Source organism: Hippopotamus amphibius, chromosome X (assembly GCF_030028045.1).
Source record: "Hippopotamus amphibius kiboko isolate mHipAmp2 chromosome X, mHipAmp2.hap2, whole genome shotgun sequence".
Taxonomy (NCBI): Eukaryota; Metazoa; Chordata; class Mammalia; order Artiodactyla; family Hippopotamidae; genus Hippopotamus; species Hippopotamus amphibius.
In genome coordinates this window covers 97,863,535-97,875,840 of record NC_080203.1, presented here as the reverse complement: position 1 = coordinate 97,875,840, position 12,306 = coordinate 97,863,535, and the positions used below count along the sequence as shown (strand labels likewise).

The following is a 12,306-nucleotide window of genomic DNA, read 5'->3' as shown; positions in this document are numbered from 1 at the left end:
CCCCCCAAAATAATAAATAAAATTTAAAAAATAAAAAAAACGACTATAGGAACATTGCACCCTGTTCATCTCTGACCCCGCTGGGCAAGAAAATATACAGAGTGGGCAGTTTGCTGTCCCGTTCCGTGTGCCCCAAGAAAAGCAGGAGGTTGAGGTAGAGGTTTCAGGAGACTGTCGGTCAAGATCAAGCCAACTGTAGATGAAAGAATATTGATGTTCTTCTTGCCCTGGGAATTAAATATTGTGGCATCTGCTCTTCTGGGCTTTCTTTAGGTTTATTAACAAAGACATGTATTGCAGAAGCCTTCTAGATGGTAATGGGTTTATTTAGGCAAGTCTTAGAAAGTGATATTCGATTAGACCTAATCGAATTAACCCTAACCCTAACCCTAAACCATAAAACAGATTACGTTTTATCTGGACAATTGCTTCCACCTGTTCTTGCCTTGAAGCTATATTGCCTCCAGCCTGCTCTTTGCTCTAGGCAATGAAAGCCTTGAAGATAGGGATGGTATGATTGACCAGCACTGTTTGTGCTAACTAGTGCCTTTTGGAAACTGGAAAGGACCTTGTACTTTAGAGCTGTGAAATGTTCCCAGCCCAAAGCCAGGGTGTTTAATTTCCCCAGTAAAACACCAAAGAAAGTTAAATGATAGCTGTCCGTTGTTACAATTAGATCAAAGAGGTTATTTCATTCATGACTTGAGATTTGACAGATATAGCCAACACTAACTGCCCTTTAGAAAAAGAACTGTAAAAAGCACCCAAGGTCTAAAAAGGTTTTCAGATAAATCATTTAATCTTTTATCAGATACTGGTGATTTTCATTGAAATACTGCATAAATCTAAAATGATTGATTCTTGCATAAACCTAAAATTGAACTAAAATCATTACCAGCAAGCCATGACATAGTGTTCATTAAATCAAGCAAAATCATAACTATACCCTCAAAAGTCCAATGGTTCAAATTTCTTAAACAGTCCACATCTTTCTCTGAAATACTGTTCTCTGGGTGAACACAAATACATTTTGTATCTTTGCTTCCCAGAATGATCTCGAATAACAACTCTAAAGGAATTGCCAATCAAATTGAGGAACAGTTTAATGGCGGGGGCGGGGGGGGAGGTGAGGGAGAGGATGGAATATCTGTTTTTAGCCCTTGCATCTTCAGTCCTGATCTACTTGTCTTTTGGGTCTACAACAATAACAAAAAAATACAATTTTAAAACTTTTTTTAAATGGAGAAATAATTTCATTGTCCTGTAGCTCATTTGGCTTTTTTGAAAGCTTTCTAATAATAGTATAACTAAGGATTTCTTGTCACAATTCAATTCTTTAAAATATACATGCAATTAGTAATATCAGCATAATAAATAGAATCTATTTGATTAAAGGGAAGCAGACAGATTATAACTGAGTTTTACTGAGTCACTGAATTTGAGGACTGTGCTAGGCCGGTTTTCCAGGAAGCCAACTCGGAGATGGAGATTTGGGTGCAGGAAGCTCATCAGGAATTGCTGTGGGAAGCGCTCCTGTGGGGAAGGGGAAGAATCAGGATTGCGCAGAGGGAGAGGTCGGGCTTCAGTGTTGTCCCAACAGAGGCCTCAGCCATCCCTTGGGAAGCTCTGGAGCAGGGATGGCCCTACAGAGGTGTCTGCACTGAGGTGAGGGGGTGGGCTTTGGTACCCACTGCACTCCGGAGCCAGGCATTCTAGGATGGGACCCTACGCCAGGCAGTTCTCTGCTGCAGAGTGCAGTTGCTAGGGAGGGGTTTGGTTGTGAGCCAAGGGTAATGAGTGTTTGGTCCTGAAGAGGGATGTGGGTGGCCCACCACAGCATCCACAACAGGCACTTTTTTTTTTTTTTTTGGTCTAGCCTCAAAGCATGCGGGATCTTATTGTTTCCTGACCAGGGATCGAACCTGTGCCCCCTGCAGTGGGAGCTCGGAGTCCTAACCACTGGACCACCAGGGAATTCCCAACAAGCACTTACTGATACTTGTTTTTCCAGCTTGTTTCAAGTACATGGCAGATGGCAACAGTCATTACCAGGATAATCATTTAATGCAACATTCATTCATCTAACAGTTGATTTCCTACTGTATGCCAAGACCTGTGCTAAACTTTGGGGGTAAAATATTGAGTAGGAGGTGACCTGTCATTTAGGAGCCCACAGCCTAGCAGGGGTTTTGGACATAGAAGCAGAGGAAGACAGCCTGGCATTTGCTTTAGTGGAGGGAAATAGTGGGAGGGTGTGGGAGAGTTTATTAAGGCTAGGAAGGTAGAGGCAAGAACACTTTAAAAAGAAGAGACAACTAAGACAAACCACTGTGGCCTAATCGTTCAAATGTAACCTCTCTTTCTAGCTTCATACTTGCTCGAAAAGCTGACCGCCTCGCTAAAGACCACAAAGAAATAAGGTAAGAATTTACATCTGAAACATGTAGAAGATTAGCTTTATATTGTGCTTGTTGCACTAACAGTATAACAGCATTATGAAAAGCACTGTAAGTCATTAATCTCAAAATCCCAATAAATTGACCTTTTTGTATTTTGCTACGTCTCCTTGACTCAGTCCTTGCCCATATGAATTTAGTTTTACATCTTTGTGTTCATTTTACAGTGGTTGGGAAGTAGGCTTTCCCAGTAAGATGAATGGAGAAAACTCACATAAAAAATTAGCTATGAACAAAGCTTAAGAGGCCAAGTCCCAATCACCTTGCCAGACCATTAACCCTTCTCCAAGGTTCTCTGACATGTATGTTTTCTGAAAAGCAAATCCATGCATAGGTCTTCCACCCTATTCCAACTTGTGTGTATAAAAGTATGCTCCTTTGATTATCTGGGACACAGCTCTGATGTTCCCTTCTCCCAAGAGCTTCCTATTAGAAAACAATTATTTTAGGACAATGACTTTTTTCTTTTCTTCTCCCTTTCTCTCTTTCTGTTTTGTTGTATTTGTTTTGCTTTGTTTTGCCTTGAAATCCTTTGTTCAAGTAAAATCTTACCTGGAACTCTTACCTGGAAACACTCATTAGGCTCTTGGGAGGCTGCCTCTGGACATATCTGGGCTTTCCTTCTTTAGGGTAACCCTAAATCCTTTGTTAGCTTTTGAAGAGGGCTGATACACATGCAAATGTATACGTCTCTCTGCATTTAATGTAAAAGTTAAGCAGCAAATCCACTAGCAGCCCTTGCTTTTAAAGTTACTTTGATGACTTTGCAAGTCAGGGAAAGGCCGCAGAAGTACCCACATTTGCACACAGATTTTTTTTTTTTTTGAGCAACCATGAGATTTGATGTCAGGAAGGGAACTATTTTAGTGTCTGCCTACTCACTCAATAGAGGAAGAATTTGGGGGTCCAGTGATGACGAATGATTTGTTCAAGGCTCCACAGCTAGCTTCTGACAGTCAGGAATAGCATCTAATGCGTACTTTTTTTCATTACGTCACACTAAGCTTGACATTTTCTTTTGGATTTCCTGCTTTCCCTCCTTATTAATAGTAAAATAAATACCAGCCTGGATGTAGACATTTGGTTATGATTCCACATACTGGCTAAACTTCTCAAAATTTTTATAAGGCAAAAACCCTTAGAACTCTGAATGTCATTTGTTTGTTTATGTTTTGTTTTTTTCCCCCAACTCTTTATTGGAGTATAATTGCTTTACACTGTTGTGCCAGTTTCTGCTGTACAACCAAGTGAATCAGCTGTATTATACATATATCCCCATATCCTCTCCCTCTTGAGCCTCTCTCCCACCCTCCCTATCCCACCCCTTTAGGTCATCACTGATAGTTGCCTTGATCTCCCTGGGTTATGCAGCAGCTTCCCATTAGCTATCTATTTTACACTTGGTAGTGTATACATGTCAATACTACTCTCTCACTTCGTCCCAGCTTCCCCTGCTCCCCCCACCCCCTGCCCCGTGTCCTCAAGTCTGTTCTCTACATCTCCGTCTTTATTCTTGTCCTGCCACTGAGTTCATCAGTACCATTTTTTTAGATTCCATGTATATGAGCTAGCATACGGTGTTTGTTTTTCTCTTTCTGGCATACTTCGCTCTATATGACAGACTCTAGGTCCATCCACCTCACTACAAATAACTCAGTTTCATTCCTTTTTCTGGCTGAGTGTCATTGACTAAAGTAATGGTTCTCAGGACCAACTACATCAACATTTCCCAAAGAATGTTTGGAAAATATATTTTTCTGAGGCTGATAGTTTATGATTTGGTAGGTTAGGGGTGGGGCCTGAGTATTTGTATTTTTTAACAAGCCTTTTGAGTGATGATGATGAGCAGCCAGATTTAGAAACCAGGGGGTAAATTCAGCTTGCACAGTGACCTCTTTTGTCTGTCATTTAAAGTATGTTCTGTTATTTTTAGAGCCCAGCAAATCAATCATTGCATTGCTCCAATGCCCTTATCCTCTATAACTTTTCTAAAAAATTTTTATATTAATGGGAGGAAGGGATGGAGAAGATAATTTCCTGGTGTGTTTGTATGAAACAATCTTTGACTCATTTAATAATGTGAAATATAGTAAATAATGATTTATATTTCTGTTATTACTCGTTTATTGTTCATGAATGAAAAATTAACTACAAAGTAGGTTGATTAGATGTTAAGGTTCACTCTGTTTTAATAAAGATTTTATTATGATTTATGTACTGAAAATAAGTTAAGCATTATTAAGTTTTTCAGATTAATGATTGTCAATGCTTTTTTCTTTTTTTAATAAATTTATTTATTTATTTATTTATTTATTTTTGGCTGCGTTGGGTCTTCGTTGCTGCGTGTGGGCTTTCTCTAGTTGTGGTGAGCAGGGGCTACTCTTTGTTGTGGTGCGCGGGTTTCTCATTGCAGTGGCTTCTCTTGTTGTAGAGCACAGACTCTAGCTGTGCGGGCTTCAGTAGCTGTGGCACGTGGGCTCAGTAGAGTGGTGGGCACTAGAGCACAGGCTCAGTAGTTGTGGCGCACGGGCTTAGTTGCTCCACGGCATATGGGATCTTCCCAGACCAGGGCTTGAACCAATGTCCCCTACATTGGCACGCAGATTCTTAACCACTGCGCCACCAGGGAAGCCCAATACTTTTGTTTTCTAATTGACTCAAAATGTCAGAATTATTTCTTGTAACACTCTTGTGAAGTAGGTAAGAATCAGTCATCTATCTTATCATAGAGTAGGAAAAGAGGGTACCATACCTGGCTGAGGATGGATTTTGATTCAGTAAATTTTTATTGAGCCCTTACTACAGGAGGGATGCTCAGGAGAGTAGAACTTTGACCCTGCCTTTAATTAGCTGAGTGATATTGAGACAGTCTCTTCAGCGCACTGAACCTCAGCCTCCTTGTGTCTGACATGAGGGGCTTGGATTAGACAGAGAGAGATAGACAGGTGGACAGTAGTCTTGAGACTTCTTCCAGTTCTGCCTTTCTTTTATCATTATTGATCTGTAGTATGAACAGCTCCTTGAAGGAGACTAAATCTTGCCTGTCTGTACTGGAATTTAAATAGCTACTTAATGTTGTGCGATATCACCTCAGAAGTGGCATTTGTCTCTCCCTTAAAATCCTCCATGGTAAAATGATATGAGTAAAGAACAATTTACAATTCCACCTCCTCTCTTTGACTTAATGCTGTATAGCCACAAGATGGAAATTCTGGGAGTTGTATAAATGGTGTAAGTGTGAGCATTCGGATCAGTTAATAAAGTTACATTTTGTCCCACATTATAAAGAGAAATTGGGGACACATTTAAAAAATATTTTCTAATGTAATTGGTGACATTAAATTGGCAGTGTTTTTTGTTTTTTGTTTTTTTGGGGTTTTTTTTTTTTTTTTTTTTTTGGCCATGCTGCATGGTTTGCGGGATCTTAGCTCCCTGACTAGGGAACTCCCAAATTGGCATCTTTTAAAATCTGTTTATTACTAATAACTAATTACTAATAACTATAACCTTCCCTTCACCCCTTCCTCCCCAGCTCAACATTTTTTTGCCATTTGTCTCTTTAGCTTCTAATGTTTGTCTTACAGATTTGAAATAAATAGTTTACCACATTATTTAGCAGATTTTTTCCAGTTGCTTATTAGCCTGTAAAAAATATTTTGGAGCACTTTTAAAAAAAATTTTATTGGGGTATAGTTGATTTACAATGTTGTGTTAGTTTCAGGTGTACAGCAAAGTGAATCAGTTATACATATACATATATCCACTCTTTTTTAGATTCTTTTCCCATATAGGTCATTACAGACTATTGAGTAGAGTTCCCTGTGCTATACAGTAGGTCCTTATTATGTTGGAGCACTTTCAATATTTAAATTATATAAAGACTAAAGAAGGTAAATACCTAAAGTATATAACTAGATCAGTGGGAACCTGCTCAAACAATTCCCAAAATAAAACCATTCATTTCTAAAGTGGGTGATTTTAGTAAATTCGAACTTCTTAATTTCACCAAGAATGGTTGTGAGATTAAAATGCATTTTTTTCAAGAAGTGCTTAGAAAAATTAAGCTATTGATTTTTAAGATATAAGATGTGCTTTGTTCTGTGCTGGTCATTTACATAATAAATTATGAGGCTGACCAAGACTGTTTGAGGTAACGTCACATAGCACATCATGCCCCCCCCCCCCCCAGATGCCCTTTGGACCCAGTACTGTGTCCACAGACCATTCTGTCAAGTGACAGATTATTAGCCTGGAATGACCATAGGCCTCTCCTGGTATAGCATGTTTTAGGTTATGTTTAACAGATTAAATGGCGACTTCCCTGGCGGTCCAACGGTTAAGACACTGTGTTTCCACTGCAGGGAGCGCGGGTTTGATCCCTGGTCAGGGAACTAAGATCCCACATGCCCAGTGGTCCCACAAAACAAACAAACAAAAAGATTAAATGAGCTTTATATGTTCCTAGATCTTTAAAACATAAATATAAGATAGTTAAAATACACCATCATACTTACTATAGACTTGTAAAAGAGATTATTTTAGAATTTTACATATTCCAGAAAAGTGACTTAGAATCAATTCCTAAAACTGAACTTAATCTCATTTTCCCCATTTTAATCTTGAATAAACATGGTATTAGGTAGTGAAAGAGGCAAAAAATGTAAAAGAGAAGAAAAATTCTGTTGAATCTTCAAAACACATGACCACATTCAGAAAGAGAGTTAATTTGAGTGCGGAGATTCATGGAACTGTTCATCTTATGTAGTTACAGAAGGCCATTGATTTTAATTTTTCCCTTAATAAATCTGGTTCATTGGCAAGAGCCCTAGAACTCATTGTGTTTATTCTATACTCATCAGTCGTTACTTCCTTAACATTTTTTGGTTCTTTTCTATAGGAAGAGGAAAATCTGTGAGCTGTACGCCAAAGTGCTAGGATCCCAAGAAGCTTTACAAGTAAGAAATCCCCAGCTTTAATCCCTAGCAGGTTCTGCTCTGTTTGCTCTAAGTGGTAAAGCAAAGCAGATTCTGGTTTCCTGACAGACTTATGAAGAAAAGTATAAAGGGGTATGCTTACTGGAGGATTAACTTCAGGGATCACAAAAAGCCATTAAAAGCTGCTGTCAGTGCATGCACTTTCTGATGCAGCAGTTTCCTGGGCTGTTTACATGTTCACTGGGTAACTGGCAGCCAGTTGTAATGAGAGGCAGAAGCTACAGGTATTGTCTCCAGGGTGGCTGAGATCAGTTCGCAGAACAGAGGTCCTGCCCTCTTGTCAATGTCAACTGACTTCTGCAGAATAAAATCCCAGCTGTATCATCGTTTGTTGGTGAAGACACAGTAGTATATACTTGATAAGATAGACTGAATCTGGACTCTCTGCCCAGGTCAAAGTCATGCTAATTTGTTTTTCCATCTGCAGACTCAATTCATACTTCATTTAGGAATTTTAGTGCTTTCAATCCACCATTGAAAGCAATTATGAGAATGAAATTCTTTTTAAAGACCCTACCAGATAGCTGGGGGCTCTTTCAGGGGGTTTTCTCTGAACTGTTCAAAGGATAAACTTGCAGAATGTGTTAAGGAAATCAGAGAAGGTTCTCTCATGTCCATCGGGAAACATTTTTCATCTTTGTCCTCTTTTTAGCAGGATTCCCATCATTCACATTTCCAGCTGAGAGAAATGGTTCTGAAAAAAGCATTCTTCTTAGACACTGTGCTTTTCTTCTACTTCCTCTGTTCCACCCCCTTTTTTTTTCAGCAGTAATGCCTTGGTAGGTGGGGAAGTACAGTCTGTTATTTAAAGAATGCAGAGACCTTTCCAGAACCTGATTGTTGATGGGGTCTTAAAGACTTCAAAAAATGCAGATTCTCTCTCTTCCAGATATTGGAACATTTCATGTCTCTCCTAGGAAAGAGGTTGAGAAAGTCAAAGTATACATGTTTTGTCAGTTGGTACCTCACGAAAGGCCATTACTTGGTACTCTTGTGTTTCCCCTTAAGTTAGAAAACAGTGCTGCTTTTTTTTTTTTTAACGTAAACTTTTTGTTAAAGTAAAGCACGTAAGAGCCTTTATTGTTGACTGGTGACATTACAGCTTTGTCTTCCCTTTGAAATTTTCTCCCCACTAAACTGCAGCCTGTGCACTATGAAGAGAAGAACTGGTGTGAGGAGCAGTACTCCGGCGGCTGCTACACTGCCTACTTCCCCCCTGGGATCATGACTCAGTATGGAAGGTACTACCCAGACACTATAGCAAGTGATTCAAGACGCGCGCCAAACTCAAAAATAGATAAGCAAAGCTCAGTGGGAATTTTAAAAATAGGAGTCAGCATTCCTATTTCTAATGTCCCAGACAGTCAATTTGTATATTTCTGGATGTCCATAGGAAAAGAAGTATGTCCGTACATAGAACAGTAGCTGACAGCACATAGCATAATCGCAGAACACAGGTGAGGATTTCAAATGTCAGTGGTACACGTGAGAATTCTGCAAGCTGCAGTGTCCTCCAAGGGGCTTTCTTGAACTCAACTGAGCATTTAGTCTCGTACAGCTACCCTAGGCTCCTGGGCACCAGTCTGCGTAGAAGGACATGGGCTAAACATGTCATGCCAGCAGAGCAGCATCGGATATTCCTCTTCACAGGGAAGCCTCCTCCCTCACGGGGAGTTGACATGCACACAAGATGGGAGAGTTCACCTTAGCTTAGAAGCCCCATGCCTCACAGGAGCCATTGTCTCTTATAACAGCCTCATAGGCAGTATCCAGGATCCCTGCAGCACATGTTCCCAGTTACAAGAGATACCACACTCAAGAAAGCCCAAAGTTATAGACTCTTCACAGATATTTGCAATTCATGACAGTTTTCCCATCCTAGATACAATTTACCAGTGTGGGGGTGGAGGAGAGCCATTTTTACCATAAGCAGTGTTGCTTGGCAACATACATGGCATTATACCTTCATCAGGTTTCTAGAAGAACAGAACTAGAAAGATAACTCAAGGTCATGTGTGTCCACAGAAAAGGAAGAAGGGTTTGTTAACCCTTTCCTTACATGAGCTTTTTGTTTGTTTTTTTCTTAATTGAATTATTAAATAAGCAATGATTTTAGTTCAATTTTAGGTTTATGCCAGAATCGATCGTTTTAGACTCGTGCAGTATTTCAGTGAAAGTCATCAATATCTGATGAAAGATTAAATGATTCATGGGAAAAGCTACTTAGGTCTTAGGTGCTTTTTGTAATTCCTTTTCCAAAGGGCAGTTAGTGTTGGCTATTTCTGTCAGATCTCAAGCTGAGAATGAATAGCCTATGTTAATGATAACAGTATTGATGAACTGGAGTAGTTCTGGAGTCAAAGTAGAAGTCTGGAAGATGGGACTAGGATCAGGTATAGATGAAGCCAAGGATTCCTGAGCTGGAAAAAGGCATGGCAGTGGTTTGAGGTGAAGGCCTTTAGGGTGGAGTTTTGGAGATTTCATGAAAGTGGCTGCAGACGTGGCAGGAGTCAAAGCTGACCAGGTAGGAGGGGACAGTTGCTTATTCAGCCCAGCCTTTCCGTGGTTCTCTTCACCAGGACCTCTTCATAAGAGAAGGCCCATTTTGCTACCCTCAGCCAGTTTCTAGGTAAATGCATAGAAACTAACTGTACAGAAGTTTTTTTTTTAATTGAAGTATAGTTGATATACAATGTTGTATTAATCTCTGCTGTACAGCAAAGTGGCTCAGTTATGCATTTATATACATTCTTTTTTATATTCCTTTCCATTATGATTTATCCCAGGGCATTGAATATAATTCACTGTGCTATACAATAGGAACTTGTTGTGTATCCATTCTATATGTAATAGTTTGCATCTACTAACTCCAAACTCCCAGAGGTTGTTTTTTAAGGAGATGGACATATAATCTTTTGAGTCTCTCCTTTGCTAGAAATCAGTTCCTCTCCCTGTCTTCCCGCTCGCCACCATGGTTCCTCCCGGCCCCCTGGGAGTATCTGTATGGCTGGGGTCTGCAGTCAGATGTGATCTCATGAAGAAAACACCGCTTACTGTAGAGAGCAGAATGGACTGCAAATAGGAAATACACAGCAAATAAATCTGAGTGTGGATTTAATGCACATTCTTATATTCTAATTCTGGCTAGCCAGGAAAAGGTCTCATTACCACCTTTAGTGATTGACGATTCTCTCAGGCTTGAAAGTTCAGATCCTTCAGTGCAGGCCCAGGAAACAAGGAGGAGCCTTTCACCTTTGGCTGAGTTGCACGGGAGTTTTGGAAACAATTTGAGTTTCCTTGTCTTCTGTGGGGCAAATGAGGGCAGTGACTGGCTCATTTATCCTCAGCACCTTCCCAGGTAATTCTGTGTGACCTCTCTGTTCCCTTGAAGGGTGATTCGTCAGCCTGTAGGCAGGATTTACTTTGCCGGCACGGAGACTGCCACACAGTGGAGCGGTTACATGGAAGGAGCAGTAGAAGCTGGGGAACGGGCAGCTAGAGAGGTAAGACAGGAAGCCGGGTCGCTTTCCCTCCTGAGTCCAGCGACATAGTTGGCATCTGGGGTTTCCAGATCGTGCCACTGATAATCTATGTGTCTACTTCTCTGCCCCTCATTCCATTTATGAGGCTCGTCTGTGGCCAGTAGGGCCTTGAATCTGTCGAAACTACAGAACCTCATGTCATAATACCATGCCCACTTTCTTTCAGGTCTTGAATGCTTTAGGGCAGGTAGCAAAGAAAGACATCTGGACCCAAGAACCTGAATCAGAGGTAAGTTTGGCACCTCCATGTCCATAGACCAGAAATTGCATGTAAAAATCTCTCATCTTCTAGCCTCTGATGTCATGGTAGATGCTACTCTCCAGGGCAAATCCACACACTGGTTTTACAGATATGTCTTGCCCCTCCTTGTCCATGTGAGAGTTTTCTGCTAATGATCTATGTTCATTCATCCAGGATGTTCCAGCTGCAGAAATCACCCGCACCTTCTGGGAAAGGAACCTGCCTTCAGTAACAGGCCTGCTGAAGATCGTCGGATTTTCCACCTCGATAACTGCCCTCTGTTTCATGGTGTACAAATTCAGGCTGCTCTCCCGATCTTGAAGTTTCGGCTTCATGCTCTCTGCTTGCTCTTTCCCAGTGTCATCAAAAGCAAAATGTTGACCAATGAAAGGCTATGTCATCGGATCATCTTTAAGTTCACTGATTTAACACCTCAGTTTAATCTCTCCTTAATTTCTGTAAGATCAAGCTCCATCTGTGATTTGTCTGTAGACCAGCTCATGTTGATTGGTAGAAAATAACATTGTGATCAATTTCTTAATTTGAAGAAGTTAAAGTTGACGTGCTCATAAGAAACAGTTTCTGTGTCCTGATTTTCTCCCTTTTAACACAAAACACCTGATGATCACAAAAATGAAGCATTTAACTTTCTCTCTATAGAGGTCGAGTAGGTTAAGGCCCAATGACTGTCCTTTGAAGTCCTTAGCAAAGAGTGAAGTGTAGGCCCAGAGCCCAGAGACTCACAGCTCCCACTTTGGATGAGGGAAAGCAGTGGAGGTAGGATTCAGGCCCTCGGACCCGTGGGGGGACAACATCTTGTGGGCTGCTGCCTTAGGAATCTCCTGACCACTTCTAATTCTTGTGAAGTTTCTAGACATCTAGTCTTCATGCTAGTTTGTTTGTAGTTTTCTTCTTTTTCTTCTTAAAGAGGACAGTGTTTACCAAGGTATAATGTTTAAATTGACTTGCTATGACTTGCTGTGTAGCTCCCCAGGTGAGCAGAGTCAAATAGTGGCAAAACTGTCCCCCAGGAGGCAGCCATGATTCACTCAGCATGAGACCGACTGCAATAG

General features: G+C 40.6%; 1 protein-coding gene across 1 annotated transcript in view; it reads left to right on the top strand.

Annotated features, from left to right (window-relative positions):
• The window catches only part of LOC130842280 (amine oxidase [flavin-containing] A), a 74,219-nt gene extending 62,410 nt beyond the window's left edge, over positions 1 to 11,809 (top strand). The window contains exons 10-15 of the mRNA XM_057718917.1: positions 2,367 to 2,420; positions 7,354 to 7,411; positions 8,594 to 8,691; positions 10,842 to 10,953; positions 11,159 to 11,221; positions 11,408 to 11,809. Of these exons, the coding sequence (XP_057574900.1) occupies positions 2,367 to 2,420; positions 7,354 to 7,411; positions 8,594 to 8,691; positions 10,842 to 10,953; positions 11,159 to 11,221; positions 11,408 to 11,554 (532 nt within the window). The 3' untranslated portion in view covers positions 11,555 to 11,809. The remainder of the gene's footprint in view (positions 1 to 2,366; positions 2,421 to 7,353; positions 7,412 to 8,593; positions 8,692 to 10,841; positions 10,954 to 11,158; positions 11,222 to 11,407) is intronic.
• The last annotated feature ends 497 nt before the right edge of the window (positions 11,810 to 12,306 follow it).